The 25,842-nt window shown below is 44.4% G+C and overlaps 1 protein-coding gene across 1 annotated transcript in view; it reads left to right on the plus strand.

Moving 5' to 3' along the window:
* The window catches only part of arid1b (AT rich interactive domain 1B (SWI1-like)), a 417,017-nt gene that overhangs the window by 375,207 nt on the left and 15,968 nt on the right, over window positions 1-25,842 (plus strand). The window contains exons 10-13 of the mRNA XM_034159361.1: window positions 3,159-3,262; window positions 7,338-7,526; window positions 7,841-8,053; window positions 12,233-12,452. Of these exons, the coding sequence (XP_034015252.1) occupies window positions 3,159-3,262; window positions 7,338-7,526; window positions 7,841-8,053; window positions 12,233-12,452 (726 nt within the window). The remainder of the gene's footprint in view (window positions 1-3,158; window positions 3,263-7,337; window positions 7,527-7,840; window positions 8,054-12,232; window positions 12,453-25,842) is intronic.

Here is a 25,842-nt window from a genome sequence, read left to right on the forward strand (position 1 = left end):
CAGGCTGTGGAGCAGCACAGGTAACGCACGACAACAGTGCTAAAAAAAAAATAAAAAAAAAAAATAAAATAATAAAATAAAAATCCACTGGACAGGCTGCGGAGCAGCACAGGTAACACACGACAACAGTGGTAAAAAATAAAATAAAAATCCACTGGACAGGCTGTGGAGCAGCACAGGTAACGCACGACAACAGTGGTAAAAAATAAAATAAAAATCCACTAGGCAGGCTGTGGAGCAGCACGACAACAGTGCTAAAAAATAAAATAAAAATAAAAACGAAAGCGTTAGCAAGCTAGTTAGCTTGCCAACGCTGATGAAGGTTAGCTGATAAAAGAGCTCCGTCGCGATGCTTCGACCGTTAGAGGTCTTCTTTAGGCGTTGGAGCACGGTGAAAAAGTAAAAAAAAGTAAAAAAGTCTTGAAAAAGACTGTTAATTCAAAGAACTCAAACAGCTCAGTTCAAACAGCTAACAGATACAGCAGAACACCGCTGTGCTCCGGAACCAGAAAAAAGTCCACCCTCCACCACAATAAGGTGGCAATTCAGGAAGGGGGCAATAATAAGAGTGGAAAATCTGGAATACTACCCAAGATCTTGAGTGTTTTATAAGGAAGCGTATGAATGTACACTAATGTTTTTGAAAGCCGAAAGAATCCTTTCTGTCAGTCAGCGGCACTTGAATTCTAACCTCCTCGTTCTCTTCGCACTTTGAATATGTGAGAAGTTGGATCTCGTTTTGATTGGTGCAGCCAACAAGGCTGACAGCGAGAACGGGCTCGCTTTTAACGGGGTCTTATCTAATTTTTCTGTCTGTGTCCTTTTAAGTAGTCTTTTTATATGTTTCTTTCACAATCTTCCTTTTGAGATTTATGGACAGATGGGCTATAGAGGGGCCTTGGGAACACGGTAAAAGAGAGAACGTAGTATTTCAACATCAGAGGGGAAAAAAAAAAACACATTAACCCATTTTACACAGTATGAGATATTACACGAGCTTTTAGACATAAAGAATAAACCGTAATGCAGACGTGTCGCATTTGTACGATCTCATTCAACTGAAAGCAGAGCCAATGTCGGGAAAAATTAAATGTATTTTCAAGAAGCACTTTAATGAAGTTGTTTTTGGCTTCAGTATTGGTTAGCAGGACTAAAGTGACCAAAAACAGAAAAAAACATCAGAACATCAGTTTTATTTATATGTGTGTGTGTGTGTATGTGTATATATATATATATATATATATATATATATATATATATATATATATAAATAAACACACACACGCACACAGAGGGTAAAATAAGTATTGATCACGTCACCATTTTTCTCATAATTACATTTCTAAATGTGCTATTGACATGAAATTTTCACCAGATGTCAGTAATAACCCAAATGTAACAATAATGTTGTGAAGATCTTGAGTGAGCTCTTTGTTTTACCCATCATGCGATGTTTCTTGTGTGATAATTTGGTAATGAGACACCTTTTTATAGGTCATCAGTTGGGACTGAACCAGCTGATATTAATTTGTGCTGACAAGGGGCAGGATTGCTTTCTAATTGCTGATAGATTTCAGCTGGTGTCTGGGCTTTCCATGTTTTTTTCCACGTCTCTTTCTTCAGGTGTTCTTTTTTTTCCTGTGTTCTTTCACATTAGTTCACAAAACTTAATTTGTGGATATATATATATATATATATATATATATATATATATATATATATATATATATATATATATATATATATATATATATATATATGGTTTGATTTCTTTGTATATGTGGATACTTCTATTGTTACGGACATCTGGTGAAAATTTCTTGTCAATAGCACCTTTAGAAATATATTTACTCAGAAAAATGGTGACATGATCAATACTTATTTACCCGCTGTATGTATGTATGTGTATATTTATATATGTATTATGTATATCATTTGTGTCATGGCTTTGTTTGTCCTGATATCGGAAGCGCGCGCCGCACATGCGTGCTTGTAATGCTGAACAGGCTTACAGCACACATGTTCCCATTCTGACCTGGTATGACAGTATTAACAAACTGTGAACTCCACCTAATGTTCAACGGGAACATTTTTTAACCCGACCGATATGGATGCTGATATTAAGCAGTAAAAACTTTACAATATCAATATACCCCCCACTAAGTACATAAAAATGGCAGTGATTCTTGACATTTCATTATCAAGCCGTTATGACAAACAAATGTAATTTAGATTTGATGTTTTACAGTTTAAACATGAACTTTATTATAAATAGCTGTAAACATAACCAACAACCAATCAACGAACGTCATGCTGTCTTCACTCAGATTGGTCCATTTTGGCCCCGCCTTGCTGGCGGCACTTGTCTCAATGTAAAATGTGCACTCTGCTTGATAATGAAGGGCAGCTGGTCGCTTTTCCTCTGTCTCTTGTAGCTACAATGGCCAAGGGGTGATGGAGTCCCAGCCATGCTTGCCAGCATTGTAAACATTCCTGCGATCAGTCTTGCACTGACCTTGGAACTTGTGCAAGAGTTTGAAAATACGGAAGTAGCAACATAACAGCTAATCAATTTATAACATTAAAATTGAGCCATTGAATGGTTCATTTCACATTTAGATCAGGTTTTTATTCATAAGTGACTGATGTGCTATCAGTGCAAACAGCGATTTTCTTGGGCCTGGACCCTTTGTCTCCGGGCCCTTTCAGGCCGCATGTCATTTTGAAAACTGGACTATGTGTGGAAGCTCAGCTGCATTTCTGTCATTGCATGTTCAGACAGTTCAGAGTTGCTTTGTTTAGTTTATTTGTATGGTCAAAACAGATGGTCACTCCACTGAGTCTGTTCTGCTGGAGGTTTCTTCCTGTAATTATCAAAAATTTCCTTAGCTGAGTTTTTCTTTACCACTGTCACCGATGTGTTTGTTTTGGGGTGTGTGTGAGGTTAGAGTAAAGTTACTCATGTGCGACACATCTAGGTGACTTTTGTCATGATTTTGTGCTACATAAGTAAATTAACAATGTTCAGGACGGATTCTCTGTGAGTTTGACCCCGTGGTTGACCTCTGCTCAAATCCAAAAGTGTTAATAGACCACGAGTTGAAATGCTGTTAATTGTGCAAAGTTGTTTATCAGATGATGTCTCCCGCTTCGTAAAGGAGCCGTGGTAGCGACAGGAGACGGGATGATTAGCCCAGATGGAAAACCCAAAACGGACATCAAAGATGAGAGCGGCCCCGGCACCGAGCCTCACAAACTAAAGGTGAGGTGGATGTTTTTTTCTTCTTCATTGCACGGTTGTTTTGTTGTTTTTTTTCTTATTCTTCTTCTTCTTCTTTTGGTTTTCACCTCGCTAATGAAGTAAATCTGACCAGCACATGCTGCCTCAGCACAAATGACTGTTCCTCTGTTGTTTTCTCACCATATTTAATGATTTGTTTAACATTTACCATTCCTAATGTTTTCCTGGCTTTCTTTTCGCCCCCAGCACTCAATTTTTGCTGATGTTTTGGTAGCTCAAGCTGCAGAGAGAGAGAGAGAGTTTTGTATTACATAAAATGTAACACAAAACAGCAACATGGCAGAGCTGATAGAAAATCTTACTGATTTTGATGCTACTTTCTCTGCGCCTTCTCCAAACACACACATTCTGGTTCTTCTGTCTTTGTGAAGACTCTCAGTCTTTGTTTAGAGTTATTTATTGGATATCTGATTCAAATCTGATCTCACAGATTGACTGTCCACATTATAAATAGCAAGCGACCAGATCCAGTCTATGCGTCCATGTGGCAATCTCCATTTCCCGTTTTATCCACAGTGGTTTATATAGTAATGATGCCCAGGAGGACAAGCGAGCAGAGTGGGAGTGAGTATATTTGAGGGGGAAAAAAACTCGAGTGTCACCTTAATCTCTCACTCAACATCGTTCTGCTGTCACATTGTTTTCTTTTTTTTTGTGGAGCGAATGGTGCGAGGTTTTATTGCAGCAGATGAAAATTGATGGGAGCAGGGAGTGATAATGAGTGGAGCAGTTTCCAGTGGCTTTGAACAGTATGGTGAGATTACACAGCCACCCCCCGCAGCTCCACCACACTTTACATGGGGTCAAAAGTCTCAAACACACCCAGAATCTGATTTGATCATTCAGACAAAACAGAAACAGATTTCAAAAAATGTGATTTGAATTGCATTTCAAACCACCTAGAAATGAGGCCTTGAAAAGGATTTGGACAAAAATGTATTTCATGAGATATTTGACTGTTCCGACTTGCAACCTTGGCTCGGGTTCAAGTTAGATAAGCACATAAATCAGATGGATTTTAACTGGCAGTCTGAACAAAGTCTCACTGACGTATTGAACCATCACAACTGTGATCCAAACCTAACTGACCTTCTGTAATGTCAAGATTAAAAAGGTCAGGCCAGGTCTTAGAGCATGCCCTGGTGCCATTCTTCAACGCACACTCTTCAACGTACACTATGGAACCACCTTAGTTCCTGAATGGCAATGACCCAGGCAGACAATCAGTCCATCCTCCCACTCCTTAAAGTAACATCTGCTACAGCCAGGTGAAATATGGGCGCGTCCTTGACCTCCTGGAACCGCTGACATCCTCAACACTGAGGCACCTGCATGGTGGATCAGTAACAAGACAACTTGGTTGGGTTAGGGGTAGGGTTAGCCCCGGGCTCAGTTTCATTTGGGGCCGAGTTCGCATCAGACCAACTTCTCCTGAATCTGCTGAATCATGTCCAGAGAACCATACGGACAAAACTGCTGTGAAACAATCAGAGATTACTGGTTTATTTATGTGGAAACAGTTTGCCTCTCTCAACAACCACACCTGCTCCTAATCCACCATCAATCCAGCATTCACCTATCGTACAGTTAGACAGTAAATTTTGCTGAATAAAATATACTCTGCCGGGATAACATTTGGTCCCAGTGTAAAAAATGTAAAATACACTGTTATAGGATGAAATCAGCTCCATAATCTTGTCAAATCAAGTGTTTCGACTCCAATAAGGTTTGTTTTTACACTGTGATAGAGTTGATTTAGCACTGTGATAGAGTATATTTAACTTTATTTGGATGGGACCAAATGTTATCCCAGCAGAGTAAATTTTACTCTGCGAAATTTGCTGTGTACCCTAATCAGGGAAACTAGCTGTTTCAGTGGTTTACTGGTTTAGCGTGATCACAGTTAACTTTTCAGTGAGCAGATTAACGGTTATCAAACCTAGCTTAAGGTTAGCAGTGAGCGCTAAAAACTGGAAACACATTTAAACGGTTTTAGTTTAGCTTTTTAGGACATTTTGGATTTCGTGTTTACAGTAAAGGTCTAACTCATGCTGCAAGTGTGAAACAAACCTGGTTACTTTTTTCAGATAGAATAACCGAACCGTGTCTTTCAAAAACTGAGGTGCCAGCCACCAAAATGTCTCCACTTCTTGTAGGTATTAAACCTCAGCTAGTCTTCGACACAGACGCAGCTCCAGATACACAAAGCTGACTTCTCATTTTGCCCGACATTTGCTCTGTGCTCCCCCCCCGCCACGCCCTTGTTTTTCACCACACGCCTCCATCACATCCTGACACGTCTTTCCATCCAAATCCCTGTCTTTTCTTTTGCTGATTACAGTAGTCCAGCCTTTTGAATTATTTAAGGCAGACAGAGCAGCCAGAAAGACCCCCAGTGCTCCCAAAAGAGATGATCTGTCTGCTGTGAAAGAAAGAAGACCAGCCAGAGAGATAAGGTTCTGCTGACACCAGCGTTGTGCACACAGACCACAAGCACTCGTCAAACTCACGCTCGGCTAACATGAGCGGAGCACGCAGCACAGCTTCACAGCAACACGCACGCTAATGCACACAGTCCTGCATTTTAAATCTCTGCACAGCCACAGAGATGCACGCGGAATCTTTTTTTACACCTGCATGCAAATGACACTGCAAGCTGTAAAAGTGTCATAATGACACTGAATCTACATCAAACGTGTTGCAGCCTGACCGCCTTTCTCAAGTCACATTAAAAATGCACTGCAGTTTGCGGGTCAGTGCTAATTACATATATCAGTGGAGCAGAATGGGAGGGGTCAGGAGTCTGATGTGTCATCACCGTGGAGATAATCACCAAAACCAAATAATGTGCAATAAACACCTAAAAGCTGAATGCACTCTCCACACAAAATGAGCACAACAAGCTCATTTTCTGCTTAGCTGCATACTAGCAAGCTAAACTAGAAGCGGCTGCAGTGATGGAGCTAAGCTAGCTAACGTCTAAATTCTGCATCCGTTTTCAGCTCTCTCTCTCTCTCTCTCTCCATCACCTCAAAGGTCAGCAGCATCAAAACAGCTTGTTAGCGGGCGTGAACGAGAATCTGCATGTCATGTCTGTGAGTGTGAATCCAAAGATTGTGGTGAATTACATTGAATTTAATTGACATTTGTGCTGAAATTTCAGTGCCAAAATGTGAAAGTGCCCGCTCATTAAAGCAGGGAGGGGCATTCATATGCCAGAAACGGTGAGCGGTCTGCAGGTTTTTGTTCCAGCTGAGGTCGTTCTTCTCTGATGAAACAAACGCTTTGTGTTACGTGGTCGAACTGTTCCTGATAAAATGGCAGCCTCCGGTGCTGAAAAATGAAGCCAGAGTAGAAGTTCCTAAATATGCAGTTCTACACATGGCCACTTGAGGCTATCTCCACAAAACAGTCTCCATAGAACCCCATGCTAAAATGTCAACTTTTACAGCAAAAATAAGCATGTTTACAGCCTGGTACAAAAAACAAACAAAAAATTATTTTGGTCTCCATAGCTAGTTTTCCTTCTTTTAAGGCATAAAGTTAGTAATAATTAGGGGTGTGGTCACTTTAATTGATAGTAATTCTGCTGGGTCCATGCAAACTTTCCTACCACTGCTCGCTGCTGTGCACCTGGCGGTGTTCGTCTTTTCTGAGCAATTTATTGTAGAAATCTGAGATAATATGTCTTACTATGTGGTTAATTGTGCTAACGTACCATCTATGAAGTCTGTGGTCCAGCATTTCCACTGAGAATGATTTAATTTTCTATTCTATCACCATTAGCACTGGTCAACAGGGGTGTCTGTGTCTTGGTGATATTTGTTACATTTATGGTGCTACAGTTACTGAAGCAATATGCTGGTCATAGTTCTTAATGTCCTCACCGTCTGTGATGAGAACCATCGCCCGGGCTGCAGAAACATTCACCAGTCAAACAGGAATTGGTACCTTTTGGGTTTTTGTTGGTTCAGTCTTTTTAAGATGTTCCCTTAGTACCAAAATGTGAACCTCCCGCTTCCTCCTTCTTTATCAGCTACAGGACTGCTACGCTAACAACACCACCAGCTCCCAGCAGTGTGTCTCACAACCACCAACACCAGGGGGCGCCCTTCCCATTCCATCTCCACTTTCACCCAGCCCTGCAAGCCTGTCGTCCTACCATGGAGATGACAGCGACAGCATCAGCAGCCCACCCTGGCCCCTCAAGACCCCATCTAGCCCTGTAAGAACAACCTCAAATCTTGTCTAGTGAATGGGTGAGGGACACATGAATGTTCAGATTTATCAATTCCTGGAATGAAGACACACAGACCAAAATCAGTGAGCAAGATTGTTAGGACCATACAAGTCGCAATGTAGGTGGGACATGCTGCCAGTCTAGGGTTTGAACTGATGAACTTCCTGCTACGAGTCCACCACTTAATGCAAATTAAACTGGTTTATCCAAAAGGTATGCACAGATGAGGGAGTCTCTCTTTTTTAAAAATTTCTACACCTTCTTCCCTCTTCTTGCTTTCTCTCTGCATCTATTTCCAGAAAACTAACTCCTCCTCCTCGCTGGCTGGGGATCGAATGGCGCGACTGTGTGAGCTGGGCATGGAGCCGGAGAGGAGGAGCTGGGTGGAGCGCTACCTGACCTTCATGGAGGAGAGGGGAACACCTGTTGCCCAACTGCCGAACGTCGGCAAGAAGCCGCTGGATCTCTGGAAGCTCTACATGGCTGTCCGGGAGATCGGAGGACTTGCGATGGTAAGACACAACGTTGGGTGGAATCGTTTCAAAACTGGGCAATGTTTAAAGAGAAAGTAAGGAACATTTTGGACAGAAGACTTTTTGGAAGTCCAAAGCTGCCAGTGGGATGAAGTTAGAGGAAATGTTAGATAACAAGGGCGGTGTTGTGGTCTTTGGTGTGGACGTGATGTGATCCAGAATTCCAGATGAGCTCATCATAAGCAACTCTTGAAAAAGAAAAGAGAAAGAAGAGAAATAGAAAAGCTTTTCTTGGCAACAGTGTTTGAATACAGAATTAGTCTTTTGTTTAATGTCCAAGTGCTGTTGTCAGAGCAGGATGTCTGTGGGATATGGAGTTGAACTACCACTATGTGGACCTGAGTTTGAGTCCTGGTCATGCAGCCTGTCTGTGTCTTAAGACAAAACACACCATCTGCTTCGTCCCAGTCCACCCAGATGTAAATGGGTACCACCGTTGGCTGGGGACATAACCTGTTAGTGCAGCAGATAACTGAAACAATCCTTCACTTGGTGATGCAAGCATCAGATTTGACATGAATGTTCTTCATAAATCAGGGTTTGAGGAAAAAGTGCTGGCCACTTGTAAATTCAATATGGCGGCCAGGTAGGGGTCAATGAAGAATTGCACAGGGGTCAAAATCTAAAAATGCTCCAATCATATTGAAAGCTATACCACATTATGTGTCTGGTCACAAAGATTGCAAAAAGGTATAGTTTGGATGATCTATGACTGAATGTTCTGGAGTTATGGGATAAAAACAGCAAGAATGGTAACAAAGGTCAATTTCAAATTATTGGTTGAACTAATAGGATTAATGAATGGAATAGTTTTGACTGTGTTGAATGCTTGGTTTGCAAAGTAAATGTCAAACAATGTCAACATCCACTGGATTCTGTGGGATGTCAATCAATCAATCAATCAATTTTTTTTTATATAGCGCCAAATCACTACAAACAGTTGCCCCAAGGCGCTTTATATTGTAAGGCAAGGCCATACAATAATTATGTAAAACCCCAACGGTCAAAACGACCCCCTGTGAGCAAGCACTTGGCTACAGTGGGAAGGAAAAACTCCCTTTTAACAGGAAGAAACCTCCAGCAGAACCAGGCTCAGGGAGGGGCAGTCTTCTGCTGGGACTGGTTGGGGCTGAGGGAGAGAACCAGGAAAAAGACATGCTGTGGAGGGGAGCAGAGATCGATCACTAATGATTCAATGCAAAGTGGTGCATACAGAGCAAAAAGAGAAAGAAACAGTGCATCATGGGAACCCCCCAGCAGTCTACGTCTATAGCAGCATAACTAAGGGATGGTTTAGGGTCACCTGATCCAGCCCTAACTATAAGCTTTAGCAAAAAGGAAAGTTTTAAGCCTAATCTTAAAAGTAGAGAGGGTGTCTGTCTCCCTGATCTGAATTGGGAGCTGGTTCCACAGGAGAGGAGCCTGAAAGCTGAAGGCTCTGCCTCCCATTCTACTCTTACAAACCCTAGGAACTACAAGTAAGCCTGCAGTCTGAGAGCGAAGCGCTCTATTGGGGTGATATGGTACTACGAGGTCCCTAAGATAAGATGGGACCTGATTATTCAAAACCTTATAAGTAAGAAGAAGAATTTTAAATTCTATTCTAGAATTAACAGGAAGCCAATGAAGAGAGGCCAATATGGGTGAGATATGCTCTCTCCTTCTAGTCCCCGTCAGTACTCTAGCTGCAGCATTTTGAATTAACTGAAGGCTTTTTAGGGAACTTTTAGGACAACCTGATAATAATGAATTACAATAGTCCAGCCTAGAGGAAATAAATGCATGAATTAGTTTTTCAGCATCACTCTGAGACAAGACCTTTCTGATTTTAGAGATATTGCGTAAATGCAAAAAAGCAGTCCTACATATTTGTTTAATATGCGCTTTGAATGACATATCCTGATCAAAAATGACTCCAAGATTTCTCACAGTATTACTAGAGGTCAGGGTAATGCCATCCAGAGTAAGGATCTGGTTAGACACCATGTTTCTAAGATTTGTGGGGCCAAGTACAATAACTTCAGATTTATCTGAGTTTAAAAGCAGGAAATTAGAGGTCATCCATGTCTTTATGTCTGTAAGACAATCCTGCAGTTTAGCTAATTGGTGTGTGTCCTCTGGCTTCATGGATAGATAAAGCTGGGTATCATCTGCGTAACAATGAAAATTTAAGCAATACCGTCTAATAATACTGCCTAAGGGAAGCATGTATAAAGTGAATAAAATTGGTCCTAGCACAGAACCTTGTGGAACTCCATAATTAACTTTAGTCTGTGAAGAAGATTCCCCATTTACATGAACAAATTGTAATCTATTAGACAAATATGATTCAAACCACCGCAGCGCAGTGCCTTTAATACCTATGGCATGCTCTAATCTCTGTAATAAAATTTTATGGTCAACAGTATCAAAAGCAGCACTGAGGTCTAACAGAACAAGCACAGAGATGAGTCCACTGTCCGAGGCCATAAGAAGATCATTTGTAACCTTCACTAATGCTGTTTCTGTACTATGATGAATTCTAAAACCTGACTGAAACTCTTCAAATAGACCATTCCTCTGCAGATGATCAGTTAGCTGTTTTACAACTACCCTTTCAAGAATTTTTGAGAGAAAAGGAAGGTTGGAGATTGGCCTATAATTAGCTAAGATAGCTGGGTCAAGTGATGGCTTTTTAAGTAATGGTTTAATTACTGCCACCTTAAAAGCCTGTGGTACATAGCCAACTAACAAAGATAGATTGATCATATTTAAGATCGAAGCATTAAATAATGGTAGGGCTTCCTTGAGCAGCCTGGTAGGAATGGGGTCTAATAAACATGTTGATGGTTTGGATGAAGTAACTAATGAAAATAACTCAGACAGAACAATCGGAGAGAAAGAGTCTAACCAAATACCGGCATCACTGAAAGCAGCCAAAGATAACGATACGTCTTTGGGATGGTTATGAGTAATTTTTTCTCTAATAGTTAAAATTTTGTTAGCAAAGAAAGTCATGAAGTCATTACTAGTTAAAGTTAATGGAATATTCAGCTCAATAGAGCTCTGACTCTTTGTCAGCCTGGCTACAGTGCTGAAAAGAAACCTGGGGTTGTTCTTATTTTCTTCAATTAGTGATGAGTAGAAAGATGTCCTAGCTTTACGGAGGGCTTTTTTATAGTGCAACAGACTCTTTTTCCAGGCTAAGTGAAGATCTTCTAAATTAGTGAGACGCCACTTCCTCTCCAACTTACGGGTTATCTGCTTTAAGCTACGAGTTTGTGAGTTATACCACGGAGTCAGACACTTCTGATTTAAAGCTCTCTTTTTCAGAGGAGCTACAGCATCCAAAGTTGTCTTCAATGAGGATGTAAAACTATTGACGAGATACTCTATCTCCCTTACAGAGTTTAGGTAGCTACTCTGCACTGTGTTGGTATATGGCATTAGAGAACATAAAGAAGGAATCATATCCTTAAACAGTGACAGATGTTACCCTGTCACGTGACAACTGAGCATGACACATGGTGCAAACTATTCCTTTTTAAAACCCTATTAAGTCAACCAATAATTTGCATCACATTTTACAAAAATTGATGCAACTTTATCTTTTGACCCCTATACAAACTGAAACTGACTTTTGTCACCATTCTTGCTGTTTTTATCCCATAACTCCATAACAGTCAGACATAGATAGTCCAAACTATACCTTTTTGGCATATTTATGATCAGACAAATAATGAATCATATTCAATCATATTGAAACAATTTTCAATATGATTGGAACATTTTTAGATTTTGACCCCTGTGTAATTCTTCATTGACCCCTACCTGGCCGCCATATTGGATTTTCAAGTGGCCAGCACTTTTTTCTCAAACACTGATTTATGAAGAACATTCATGCCAAATTTGATGCTTGTATCACCAAGTGTACAATTCTGGCCAGAAATCATACTTATCTGCTTCACTATGTGATGGACTGGCGTCCAGTTCAGGGAGAGTCCTGGACTCTCATATTCCAGGGATAAGCACTGGCTCCACTTGTCTCAGGGTCCATAGAGGACTACTTCTTCAAGTGCTGTTGGCAAATAACCAAGAGTCTGGGATCTTTGTTTGCTTTGCTGCCCGCCTTCCATTTTTTTATCATCTTGTCTTCTTTACCCCCCAAACCCTGCTCAGGTCAACAAGAACAAGAAGTGGCGCGAACTGTCCAGCACCCTGAACATGGGCACGTCCAGCAGCTCCGCCAGCTCCCTGAAGAAGCAGTACATCCAGTATCTGTTCGCCTATGAGTGTAAGATGGAGCGGGGAGAGGAGCCTCCGACGGACAGCAGCAGCAGCAGCAGTGTGAACGGAGGGGACAACAGGAAGCAGGTCAAGATCCAGCCACCGTCACCCGGTAAGATCCGACAGCACATGGGTTCACGATCCCACTTTTCACCAGCTTCTGGTGATCAGAATGTCAAAACGTCACCACCATAAAGGCCGCGTAGCTGTCAGAACTCTGCCGGCAAACCCCCTGAAAAACGCCAAAAATAATTCCGATAGAAGAATTTTTCTGTAGCAACAAACAAAAAAATATGACATTACAAAATAGTAAAAAAGTGCAATTTGGTGATTTGGTGGTGAAAATATTAACATCATTGGAGTCAACAAATTTTGCATACATCCTACCAACCGCTAAGCTAAAGAGGAGGGTGGAGCTTGTGTAACTTTATTTCAGGTGCTATAACTTAAAAGCTGGTGGACAGATTATGGTGAAATTTTGCATAGAGTTGTTCTGTGGATTAGTGAAGAACTGCTCAGATTACTGTATGGTGGTGATCCAGATCTGCACCAAACCGGCTCCGTTGTTTAAGTTGTGCGCTGGCTGTGCAGCAGAATAATTGCTCATATGTTTGTGTCTTTCCATCTTGGTGCAAAATACTGAAACACATGAACAGGTTTTCACCAAACCCGGTTGGAGAATATTCCTCAGACGAGTGTCTCCAGAAAAGTTTGGAGAAGATAGGTCAAAGGTCAAGGTTAGGGTTGTCAAAAATGCAGTCCCAAAACAAAAAAAAACAGCACGTAATAGGACTTGAAAGATGACATGAAGCATCTTTCAGCGCTTCATAAATGAAATCAATTGAACTGAAGGATGAAGACTGTAAATCTACAGCCTGGTCCCGATGCATTCGCTGACATTCTGTGAATGTGTATGTTAGTATTCAAGGATTCAAGGCTTTTTAGAGATGGCAGTGTGGTGGCCAAGGGGTCAGTGCATGTGTTTCCAAAATAGAAGGTTCCTGATTCAAGACCACCTGTGCCCCATCTCCATTTGATGTGAAGTTGCATGATAGAGGGCATCCCAAAAAAAAAAGAAGCCAAATCAACATGTAAATCTATTCTGGGACCCCGAGTAAAAACAGAGAAGAAAAAAAAGCCTTTAAAAAAAGAGTGTTATGATTGTGAATGCACGTTCCTTCATAGGTGTGCATACGTGTGGGCCATGTGTTCAATGAGGGCAGCTGCTCTTTTCCACCCACCAGGAAAAGCAAGGTGAAGTGCTCCGATATTCTGTTTAGAAAGGTGAGGTTACTTTTCTCATCTCCGCTGCAAATTAGAGCCACGACCTCACTGCTCCGTGACTTTCTCTCCTCAGCCTCGCATCATAAACGTGCATGGAGATGGCGTGCGTGACAGTGCACAAAGCAAAAGTGCCCTTTCATGTTTGCAACCCTCACCATGACAACGACTCAAATGATCCCTGAAATAACATGATAATCTTCATCATGTGTTCACGTCCTGTTTGTGTTCACACGCTTGTTAAGTCTTATTTTACGTTTGATTTCAAGTTGAAATTATTACAAATTAAATTTATAAGCAACGGTGGCCTTGGTGGCTTTGGAAAGGACGTAAAATAACAAACCACACCTGCTGATTTCCATCATGCACGTCATGCGGGCTTCAGGCACGAGAGGGCGCTGCCGCCACGGACACAGCCAGGGGTGACAGCTGTCACTCATTATCTCATGACAACTGTCATCCATCTACACTTCATCATTCCACTCCATAAAAACCGGACATCATCTCCACCTCGTTGCCGAGATATCATCTACCTGTGAAGGTAATATTCTCAGCCTTAACTGTGTCTTAGTCTGAACTCCTTTTGCAGCCGCTTTCCTGTGGTGTTCCCTATCTGAGAGATTGGCGTTTGGTGTGATCAGCGACGGCTTCGCTTCACACCCCAACCAGATAAGTGGTTAGACAGGAGCTGCACGAGTGTGTGTTAGAGGTGGAGGTGGAATTCCCACCATTGTTGTTACTGGGTGTGCACGCACCCACATATGACTGTTTTTTCTCCTCGCCAGCAGTACCAGATCCGACACTCGGAGACGGTGGCCACCTGGGGACTCGGAATTTGGCGGCTCCAGTATTCTCCAGGTTCGGTGGCGGAGGAAATCGTGTGGTTCCGGTTCTTCTCAGGACAGACGTCTTCTATCCTCGAGCCTGCCCACACATCACCTTTGTGGATTGACTGTTTGCTCAAATTCTGTAATCCTCTGTGTTTTTGTTGTGCTCCTTCACAACAGTAAAGTGTTCATATTCAACTCTTTCATTGTCCGATCATTTGCGCCCCCTGTTGTGGGTCCGTGTCACTACACTTTCCCAACAGGATATCTCGGCCAGCGTCATGGATCCCGAGGGGCGTCAACCATCTGTTGGACAACCAATGGAAGAGCAGGGTGCACAGGCGTCTGCAGGAGGCGTGATTGGTGAGTTGCAGCAAATCCTCACCGCCTTTACCGCTCGGTTGGATTTCATGACCGCGCAAAACATCATCCTTAACCGCAGGATGGAGGCTCTCACCACGCAGGTGGTAGCGCGCGCTCAGGGCGCTGCTGCAGCTCCTCCTCCTGCCGACCCGGTGCAGAATATAGACGTTCCACTGGTCATTCAACGACCCCCCCCACCATCCCCTGAAGCATACATAAGTCCCCCAGAGCCGTACGGAGGTTGTGTGGAGACGTGCGCGGACTTTCTTATGCAGTGTTCGCTCGTCTTTGCACAACGTCCCGTCATGTACGTGTCTGACGCCAGTAAGGTGGCTTATGTTATTAACTTGCTTCATGGTGAGGCACGCGCTTGGGCTACAGTGCTTTGGGAGCAAAATTCACGGCTCCTTACCACTTATACTGGGTTTGTGAGGGAGTTCAAAATGGTTTTTGATCACCCTAATAGAGGAGAGACTGCTTCAACTGTGCTGCTGTCTATGAGACAGGGGCGCCGGAGCGCAGCCAAATATGCAGTCGACTTCCGCATTGCGGCTGCGAGGTCCGGCTGGAATAACGTTGCGCTCCGCGCCGCCTTCATAAACGGACTGTCGTCGGTCCTGAAGGAGCACCTGGTAGCCAAGGAAGAACCGCGGGATCTAGATGGGCTTATTGATCTCGTTATACGGTTAGACAATCGGTTAGAGGAACGCCGTCGGGAACGAGACGAAGGACGTGGCCGGGCACGCGCCGTCCCTCTCCCTTCCGGGTCCGAAAAGGTTCCGCCCTCCCCACGCTCCACAGCCTCAACGCTCCGTGTGGCTACAGCTCCCCCTGCTGACGAAGCTAGGGACACAAGCAGGGCCACATTTAGACCACCTAACAGACAGAGGAGGCTGGCCCGCGGGGAGTGCTTTGTCTGCGGCTCGAGTGAGCATCTGCAGAGAGACTGCCCCAAGCGGTTAAACACCAATGCCCGCCCCCTAGAAACTGGGCTTAGGGTGGGCCAAGACATTCACGTGGGGCATACACATATTTCCACACGACTCCCAGTTACAATCCTGAGCGGGGATTTAACCCTTCAAGCCCCAGCACTGGTGGACACGGGGTCAGAAGGGAATCTGCTAGACAGCAGATGGGCTAGGGAGGTAGGGCTCCCTCTGGTGGCGCTCCCTTCGCCATTGCAGGTGCAGGGCACTAGATGGCACCCTTCTCCCTTTAATCATGCACAAGACACAACCAGTAACTCTGGTGGTGTCTGGAAATCATCGGGAGGAGATCGAGTTTTTTGTGACTCCTGCTACCTCCCGCGTGATTTTGGGCTTCCCTTGGATGTTGAAACACAATCCCCGGATTGATTGGCCGTCTGGGGTGGTGGTTCAGTGGAGCGAAACCTGCCATCGGGTGTGTTTAGGATCCTCGGTTCCTCCCGGTTTACAGGCTAAGGAGGAGGTCAAAGTCCCTCCCAATCTGACGGCAGTGCCGGTTGAGTACCACGATCTTGCTGACGTCTTCAGCAAGGATCTGGCGCTCACCCTTCCCCCGCACTGTCAGTATGATTGTGCCATTGATTTGATTCCGGGCGTTGAGTTTCCGTCCAAAGGCTGTACAATCTCTCACGACCTGAGCGCGAATCAATGGAGACCTACATCCAGGACTCATTAGCTGCCGGGCTGATCCGGAATTCCACCTCCCCAATGGGTGCAGGTTTCTTTTTTGTGGGCAAGAAAGACGGCGGACTACGTCCATGCATTGATTACAGGAGCTGAATGAGATTACGGTTCGCAATCGATACCCGTTGCCCCTGTTAGATTCAGTGTTCACGCCCCTGCATGGAGCCAAAATCTTCACCAAGTTGGATCTTAGAAATGCATACCACCTGGTTCGGATCCGGAAGGGAGACGAGTGGAAGACGGCATTTAACACCCCGTTAGGTCATTTTGAGTACCTGGTCATGCCGTTCGGCCTCACTAACGCCCCCGCGACGTTCCAAGCTTTGGTTAATGACGTCTTGCGGGACTTCCTGCACCGATTCGTCTTCGTATACCTGGACGATATACTTATCTTTTCTCCGGATCCTGAGACTCATGTCCAGCATGTACGTCAGGTCCTGCAGCGGTTGTTGGAGAACCGGCTGTTTGTGAAGGGCGAGAAGTGTGAGTTTCACCGCACCTCTTTGTCCTTCCTGGGGTTTATCATCTCCTCCAACTCCGTCGCCCCTGATCCGGCCAAGGTTGCGGCGGTGAGAGATTGGCCCCAACCAACAAGCCGTAGGAAGCTGCAACAGTTCCTCGGTTTTGCAAATTTCTACAGGAGCTTCATTAAGGGCTACAGTCAGGTAGTTAGCCCCCTGACAGCCCTGACCTCTCCAAAAGTCCCCTTCACCTGGTCGGATCGGTGCGAAGCTGCGTTCAGGGAGTTGAAACGACGGTTCTCGACTGCACCAGTTCTGGTGCAGCCCGACCCTGGCCGCCAGTTTGTGGTTGAAGTGGACGCCTCTGACTCAGGGATAGGAGCCGTGCTATCCCAGAGCGGAGAGACCGATAAGGTTCTTCACCCGTGTGCCTACTTTTCTCGCAGGTTGACCCCGGCTGAACGGAACTATGACGTCGGCAACCGAGTACTCCTTGCGGTGAAAGAGGCTCTTGAGGAGTGGAGACACCTGTTGGAGGGAGCGTCTGTGCCGTTCACGGTTTTCACTGACCATCGGAACTTGGAGTATATCAGGACCGCCAAGCGGCTGAACCCCAGGCAAGCCCGCTGGTCACTGTTCTTCGGGCGTTTTGACTTCCGGATCACCTATCGCCCCGGGACCAAGAACCAAAGATCAGATGCCTTGTCCCGGGTACACGAAGACGAAGTCAAAACTGAGCTGTCAGATCCACCGGAGCCCATCATTCCGGAGTCCACTATCGTGGCCACCCTCACCTGGGACGTGGAGAAGACCATCCGGGAGGCCCTGGCACGGAACCCGGACCCCGGAACTGGACCAAAAAATCGTCTGTACGTCCCACCAGAGGCCAGAGCTGCAGTCTTGGATTTCTGTCACGGATCCAAGCTCTCCTGTCATCCAGGGGTGCGAAGGACCGTGGCAGTTGTCCGGCAGCGCTTCTGGTGGGCGTCTATGGAAGCCGACGTCCGGGAGTATATCCAGGCCTGCACCACCTGTGCCAGGGGCAAGGCAGACCATAAGAGCACCCAAGGACTTCTCCAGCCGCTCCCGGTGCCTCATCGCCCCTGGTCCCATATCTGCCTGAATTTCGTCACGGGCCTCCCACCATCCCAGGGCATGACTACCATCCTGACGATAGTGGACCGGTTCTCCAAGGTGGCCCACTTCGTGGCCCTCCCGAAGCTCCCAACGGCCCAGGAGACTGCTGACCTCCTGGTCCACCACGTCGTTCGTCTGCATGGGATACCAGCTGACATAGTCTCGGATCGTGGTCCCCAGTTTTCCTCTCAAGTCTGGAGGAGTTTCTGCAGGGAACTGGGGGCCACCGTGAGCCTCTCGTCCGGGTACCACCCACAGACGAACGGACAGGCAGAACGGGCCAACCAAGAGTTGGAACAGACCCTCCGCTGTGTGACATCAGCACACCCGACGGCCTGGAGTAACCAGCCTGGATCGAGTATGCACACAACAGTCAGGTGTCTTCTGCCACCGGCCTCTCCCCGTTTGAGGTGTGTCTGGGGTACCAGCCCCCGTTGTTTCCCGTGGTGGAGGGAGAGGTCGGTGTGCCCTTGGTCCAGGCCCACCTGTGGAGGTGCCGTCAGGTGTGGCGCACCGCCCGTTCTGCCTTATTAAAGGCCCGGACAAGGGCTAAGACCCATGCAGACCGCCGGCGGTCCCCGGGCCCTGCATACCAGCCCGGGCAGGAGGTGTGGTTATCTACTAAGGACATTCCCCTGCAGGTGGACTCACCCAAACTTATGGACAGATTCATTGGACCCTTCAAGATCATCAAAATCCTCAGTCCTGCTGCAGTGAAGTTCCAACTCCCGGCTTCACTGCGGATCCACCCTGTTTTTCATGTCTCCCGGATTAAACCACACCTCACCTCACCCCTCTGTGCTCCCGGTCCGGCACCGCCTCCTGCCTGGATCATCAACGGGGAGCCGGCTTGGACAGTGCGCCGGCTCCTGGACGTCCGTCGAATGGGCCGGGGGTTCCAATATTTGGTGGACTGGGAGGGGTATGGACCCAAAGAACCTGGGTAAAGAGGAGCTTCATCCTGGACCCGGCCCTCCTGGCCGATTTCTACTGCCGTCACCCGGACAAGCCTGGTCGGGCGCCAGGAGGCGCCCGTTGAGGGGGGGGGTCCTGTTGTGTGGGCCGCCAGAAGAGGAGGTACTGTTGGCCCACCACCAGAGGGTGCCTTGCCTGAAGTGCGGGCTTCAGGCACGAGAGGGCGCTGCCGCCACGGACACAGCCGGGGGTGACAGCTGTCACTCATTATCTCATGACAGCTGTCATCCATCTACACTTCATCATTCCACTCCATAAAAACCGGACGTCATCTCCACCTCGTTGCCGAGATATCATCTACCTGTGAAGGTAATATTCTCAGCCTTAACTGTGTCTTAGTCTGAACTCTTTTTGCAGCCGCTTTCCTGTGGTGTTCCCTATCTGAGAGATTGGCGTTTGGTGTGATCAGCGACGGCTTCGCTTCACACCCCAACTAGATAAGTGGTTAGACAGGAGCTGCACGAGTGTGTGTTAGAGGTGGAGGTGGAATTCCCACCATTGTTGTTACTGGGTGTGCACGCACCCACATATGACTGTTTTTTCTCCTCGCCAGCAGTACCAGATCCGACACTCGGAGACGGTGGCCACCTGGGGACTCGGAACTTGGCAGCTCCAGTATTCTCCAGGTTCGGTGGCGGAGGAAATCGTGTGGTTCCGGTTCTTCTCAGGACAGACATCTTCTATCCTCGAGCATGCCCACACGTCACCTTTGTGGATTGACTGTTTGCTCAAATTCTGTAAAACTCTGTGTTTTTGTTGTGCTCTTTCACAACAGTAAAGTGTTCATATTCGACTCTTTCATTGTCCGATCATTTGCGCCCCCTGTTGTGGGTCCGTGTCACACTTTCCCAACATTGGCAGTTTCTTTTTTTTCACAGATTTATTGCCATTTAAGAGAAGAAACAACTAAACAATTGTATAAAAGAAACATCACTGCAGAGACACTGTTAAAAAAATTATTTAAAAATTCTGTTGTTTTTACAGAAACAAAAAACCGACAGCTGTGGTTGCCGTAATCATCCTGTAAAAAATATAGTAACAATATCAAAATCACAATCAAATTTATTGCCAAGTAAATTTGCACATACAAGGAATTTGATCTGGTGTTATTGTTGCATAAAAATAAACAAGGAAAATACTTCTATATTGTACTGTAAAATAGAGTCGTATGAAAATACCTTCACAGAAAAGACTGAATTTTTCACAGTACAAAACTATTGTTATTTCAAAAAAAAAACAAAGATGAGAAAAAGGAGAGTGAAGTATGGCCTGCTTTATCCCGTTGATATTTAGCTGACTCGGTTCAAAACAAACACGATTTTTGTCAGATGTTTTCAGAGTAGTTCCTATTGTTCTCCGGCACAATAGCAGAAACAGGTTCAAGGCTGCCTGAAGCCTGTTCTCGTAGGGCCACAGCTGTTAGAAAAACCACATCAGCGTGCCAATCCCAGGTCAAAATGGGAGCAGTTTCTTCACTCACATCCACAGAAGCCTGTGATTCTTTCAGAGCTCTCTGCATGTCTTGGTGGCTTCCCTCACTCGTCTCCTTCCAGCACATTCATTCAGTTTTTGAGAAGCGCATTCTTGACACCGATTTACCACACAGTGCCAAACTGTTTGTATTTCTCAACAATTGATGGAAATGAAGTCTGAGACATACAACCCCTGGCAAAAATTATGGAATCACCGGCCTCGGAGGATGTTCATTCAGTTGTTTAATTTTGTAGAAAAAAGCAGATCACAGACATGACACAAAACTAAAGTCATTTCAAATGGCAACTTTCTGGCTTTAAGAAACACTATAAGAAATCAGGAAAAAAAAATTGTGGCAGTCAGTAATGGTTACTTTTTTAGACCAAGCAGAGGGAAAAAAATATGGAATCACTCAATTCTGAGGAAAAAATTCTGGAATCATGAAAAACAAAAGAACGCTCCAACACATCACTAGTATTTTGTTGCACCACCTCTGGCTTTTATAACAGCTTGCAGTCTCTGAGGCATGGACTTAATGAGTGGCAAACAGTACTCTTTATCAGTCTGGCTCCAACTTTCTCTGATTGCTATTGCCAGATCAGCTTTGCAGGTTGGAGCCTTGTCATGGGCCATTTTCTTCAACTTCCACCAAAGATTTTCAATTGGATTAAGATCCGGACTGTTTGCAGGCCATGACATTGACCATATGTGTCTTTTTGCAAGGAATGTTTTCACAGTTTTTGCTCTATGGCAAGATGCATTATCATCCTGAAAAATGATTTCATCATCTCCAAACATCCTTTCAATTGATGGGATAAGAAAACTGTCCAAAATATCAACGTAAACTTGTGCATTTATTGATGATGTAATGACAGCCATCTCCCCAGTGCCTTTACCTGATATGCAGCCCCATATCATCAATGACTGTGGAAATTTACATGTTCTCTTCAGGCAGTCATCTTTATAAATCTCATTGGAACGGCACCAAACAAAAGTTCCAGCATCATCACCTTGCCCAATGCAGATTCGAGATTCATCACTGAATATGACTTTCATCCAGTCATCCACAGTACATGATTGCTTTTCCTTAGCCCATTGTAACCTTGTTTTTTACTGTTTAGGTGTTAATGATGGCTTTCGTTTAGCTTTTCTGTATGTAAATCCCATTTCCTTTAGGCGGTTTCTTACAGTTCGGTCACAGACGTTGACTCCAGTTTCCTCCCATTGCATTGCATTTTTGATTTTTGAGACATATTGCTTTAAGGTTTCTGTCTTGAGGCTTTGATCCTTCCTTGGTCTACCAGTATGTTTGCCTTTAACAACCTTCCCATGTTGTTTGTATTTGGTCCAGAGTTTAGACACAGCTGACTATGAACAACCAACATCTTTTGCAACATTGCATGATGATTTACCCTCTTTTAAGAGTTTGATAATCCTCTCCTTTGTTTCAATTGACATCTCTCGTGTTGGAGCCATGATTCATGTCAGTCCACTTGGTGCAACAGCTCTCCAAGGTGTGATCACTCCTTTTTAGATGCAGACTAACGAGCAGATCTGATTTGCAGGTGTTAGTTTTGGGGATGAAAATTTACAGGGTGATTCCATAATTTATTCCTCAGAATTGAGTGAGTCCATATTTTTTTTCCCTCTGCTTGGTCTAAAAAAGTAATCGTTACTGACTGCCACAATTATTTTTCCTGATTTCTTATAGTGTTTCTTAAAGCCAGAAAGTTGCTATTTGAAATTACTTTAGTTTTATGTCATGTCTGTGATCTGCTTTTTTTCTACAAAATTAAACAACTGAATGAACATCCTCCGAGGCCGGTGATTCCATAATTATTGCCAGGGGTTGTATTCAGTGACTCATAAATGTTCATGTGTTCATCCCCCCAGCTTGTCTCAAGAAAACTGGCTGTAAAAGTGATGATGTAATCTTTATAATAAACTGACCCCTTTTTTGTATTGTGTTGTAGGGCTTAAATGCAGGAATGGATGCATATGAACAAATAAAATGACACACAAAACATGAAGTATGTTGGCTTCATTCTGTCTGCAATGAAACAGACATCGAAGTGTCAGAATCACTGTGTCTGTTTTTGCATTTTCCGTATCGTCCCAACTTTTTCCTGATTTGTGGTTCTACTGTAGGAAAATGTTGGACAGGCACAAATAAATCCAAACAAAATAATGAACAGCAGCACAGGCCCACGTCACGTCCACTTCTCACAGACGACACCAACCCTTAAAAATAACTCACCTGTGTGTGCGTGTGCATGTGTGTGCGTGCGTGAGCCACTGTGCTGCTGATTTACTTTCTGACCTTGTGACCTTGCGCCCACATCACATACAGACTGACAGCCCGATGATGTCATTCGGGGAATTTGTCCAGCGGGGCAGAGAGCGTGCACGTGGAGAACGTGGGTGTGCAGCATGATTAATGAAGACTGGAACGGAGAACGTAAACAAAGTCGACCTCGCCGTCACCTTTCATTCATAAAATCGGCTCAGCTGACTGCCCCCCCCCCACCGCCCATTACCAGCCCTCTGGATTATGTCACCCGCTGTTACACAAATCAAACGCGCACACACACACACACCCCTCCTCCCCCTCCTTTCTCCCTTTAAATGTGGGGCAGAGGGCACTTGAGTTCGCCTCCCCCCCTCCCTTCTCCTCTGCTCTGTATTATGTATCTGTCTGTCTGCAAACCTCTTAACCTTGGCTCACCCCACCGTTGTGTCCACGCGCATGCATGTGCACGAGCCTGAGGAGGGAATATCCATGGAAATCCCTGAAGCTCGCCGGTCGCACGCCGGGCCCTTCTCACTTGCAGGGATCGCCCTCTGCGGCTCTCTGCTCTCGTGTAGAACCAGGAGGTGTCACTGAATAATTCAGGTTCAGCATAAAATTTTAACGATTAAAACGTGAAAATGTGCGGTGCATGGAAAGGCCACTGGAGCTGAAGAAAACACTTATTACACTAAATGATTGCTAGGATACTTTGCTGATTTTTATTAGCGTTTAGCTGGAACGCTTCACGTTTTTCATCAAACCTGCTTCTGACAGTTTGGATTCTTTGTTTTTATTTGTTTTTTGTTCATTTATTTGATTGTTTAGTTGGTGAGTAAATGATGGGGTATTGGTGCACATTAAGCACTTAGCGATCATAAAGGCATTCAGACACATTTTTCCGTCCAGAGTGTTGTTAGAAAAACAGATTTATGTCCAGATGTGTTCTTAGGTATTTATATTTATTAGCGTCTCAAACTTCAGCATCTTGTTTTCCAGAGATAATAACTAGTTCTTTGATTTTTATCCTCAGTTAATTTGAATTGTGTGATAGCACCATGGTTGTTGCACACAAAACACAATTTCTTTCTAATTTCTAGTCAGAATATCTGAACGCACTTAATAGAAGACACAATCACTCAAGTAGTATGCGTCATCCGGAAAGTATTCACAGCGCTTCACTTTTTCCACATTTTGTTAAGTTACAAATGGATGAATTTTTTTTTCCCCTGAAAATTATACTCACAACACCCCATAATGACAACATGGAAAAGTTTTTTTTTTTCCATTTTATAAGAAAAAAGAAAAAACCCTAAGAAATCACATGTCCATTAGTATTCACAGCCTTTGCTCAATACTTTGTTGATGCATCTTTGGCAGCAATTACAGCTTCAAGTCTTCTTGAATATGATGCCACAAGCTTGGTGCACCTATCTTTGGGCAGTTTGGTCCATTCCTCTTTGCAGCACCTCTCAAGCTCCATCAGGTTGGATGGGGAGCGTCTGTGCTCAGCCATTTTCAGATCTCTCCAGAGATGTTCAATTGGATTCAGGTCTGGGCTCTGGCTGGGCCACTCAAGGACATTCACAGAGTTGTCCTGAAGCAACTCCTTTGATATCTTGGCTGTGTGCTTAGTGTCATTGTCCTGCTGAAAGATGAACTGTCGCCCCAGTCTGAGGTCAAGAGCGCTCTGGAGCAGGTTTTCATCCAGGATGTCTCTGTACATTGCTGCATTCATCTTTCCTTCAATCCTGACTTGTCTCTCAGTTCCTGCTGCTGAAAAACATCCCCACAGCATGATGCTGCCACCACCATGCTTCACTGATGGTGCCTGGATTCCTCCAATCATGACGTCTGGCATTCACACCAGAGAGTTCAATCTTTGTCTCATCAGACCAGAGAATTTTGTTTCTCCTGGTCTGAGAGTCCTTCAGATGTCTTTTGTCAAACTCCAGGTGGGCTGCCATGTGCCTTTTACTAAGGAGTGGCTTCCGTCTGGCCACTCTACCATATAGGCCTGATTGGTGGATTGCTGCAGAGATGGTTGTCCCTCTGGAAGGTTCTTCTCTCTCCACAGAGGAGTGTTGGAGCTCTGACAGAGTGACCATCGGGTTCTTGGTCACCTCCCTGACTAAGGTCCTTCTCCCCGATCGCTCATTTTAGACGGGTGGCCAGATCTAGGAAGAGTCCTGGTGGATCTGAATGTCTTCCATTTATGGATGATGGAGGCCACTGTGCTCATTGGGACCTTCAAAGCAGCAGAAATGTTTCTGTACCCTTCTGTACCCTTGTGCCTCGAGACAGTCCTGTCTCTGAAGTCTACAGACAATTCCTTTGACTTCATGCTTGGTTTGTGCTCTGACTGTCAACTGTGGGACCTTATATGTAGACAGGTGTGTGTCTTTCCAAATCATGTCCAATCAACTGAATTTACCCCAGGTGGACTCCAATTAAGTTGTAGAAACATCTCAAGGATGATCAGTGGAAACAGGAGGCACCTGAGCTCAATTTTGAGCTTCATGGCAAAGACTGTGAATACTTATGTACATGTGATTTTTTTTTTTTCGGTTTTTGTTTTGTTTTGTTTTGTTTTTTGTTTGTTTGTTTGTTTTTCAAAAATCTAAAAAGAATTAAAAAAAACAACTTTTTCACATTGTCATTATGGGGTATTGTGTGTATAATTTTGAGGAAAAAATGAATTTTGGAAACATCTTGTTTTGAGCCATCTAAGTTTAAACAAACTTGACAAAGATGTAGCACAATGTAAAGACAAACAATGTAAATACAAAGATGTGACGTGGGAAACGTGTAAGAAATCTGAAGTGAATTTTAACTTGTTCCATTGTCTTTTTTTTAACTTGTTACAAGCTAAAAAAAAATACTTTGTTTTCATGTTACTAAAAGTTATTAAAAATGTTACAGAACTGATTTTGTCTCATATGAAGCATCAGTTGCATATTTTGATGAGAAATTGGGTAAATATTGTATATCTGGTCATATTTTGCAGTGTATATAAATGGTGAACAGT

This window comes from Thalassophryne amazonica, chromosome 19, assembly GCF_902500255.1.
Source record: "Thalassophryne amazonica chromosome 19, fThaAma1.1, whole genome shotgun sequence".
NCBI lineage: Eukaryota > Metazoa > Chordata > Actinopteri > Batrachoidiformes > Batrachoididae > Thalassophryne > Thalassophryne amazonica.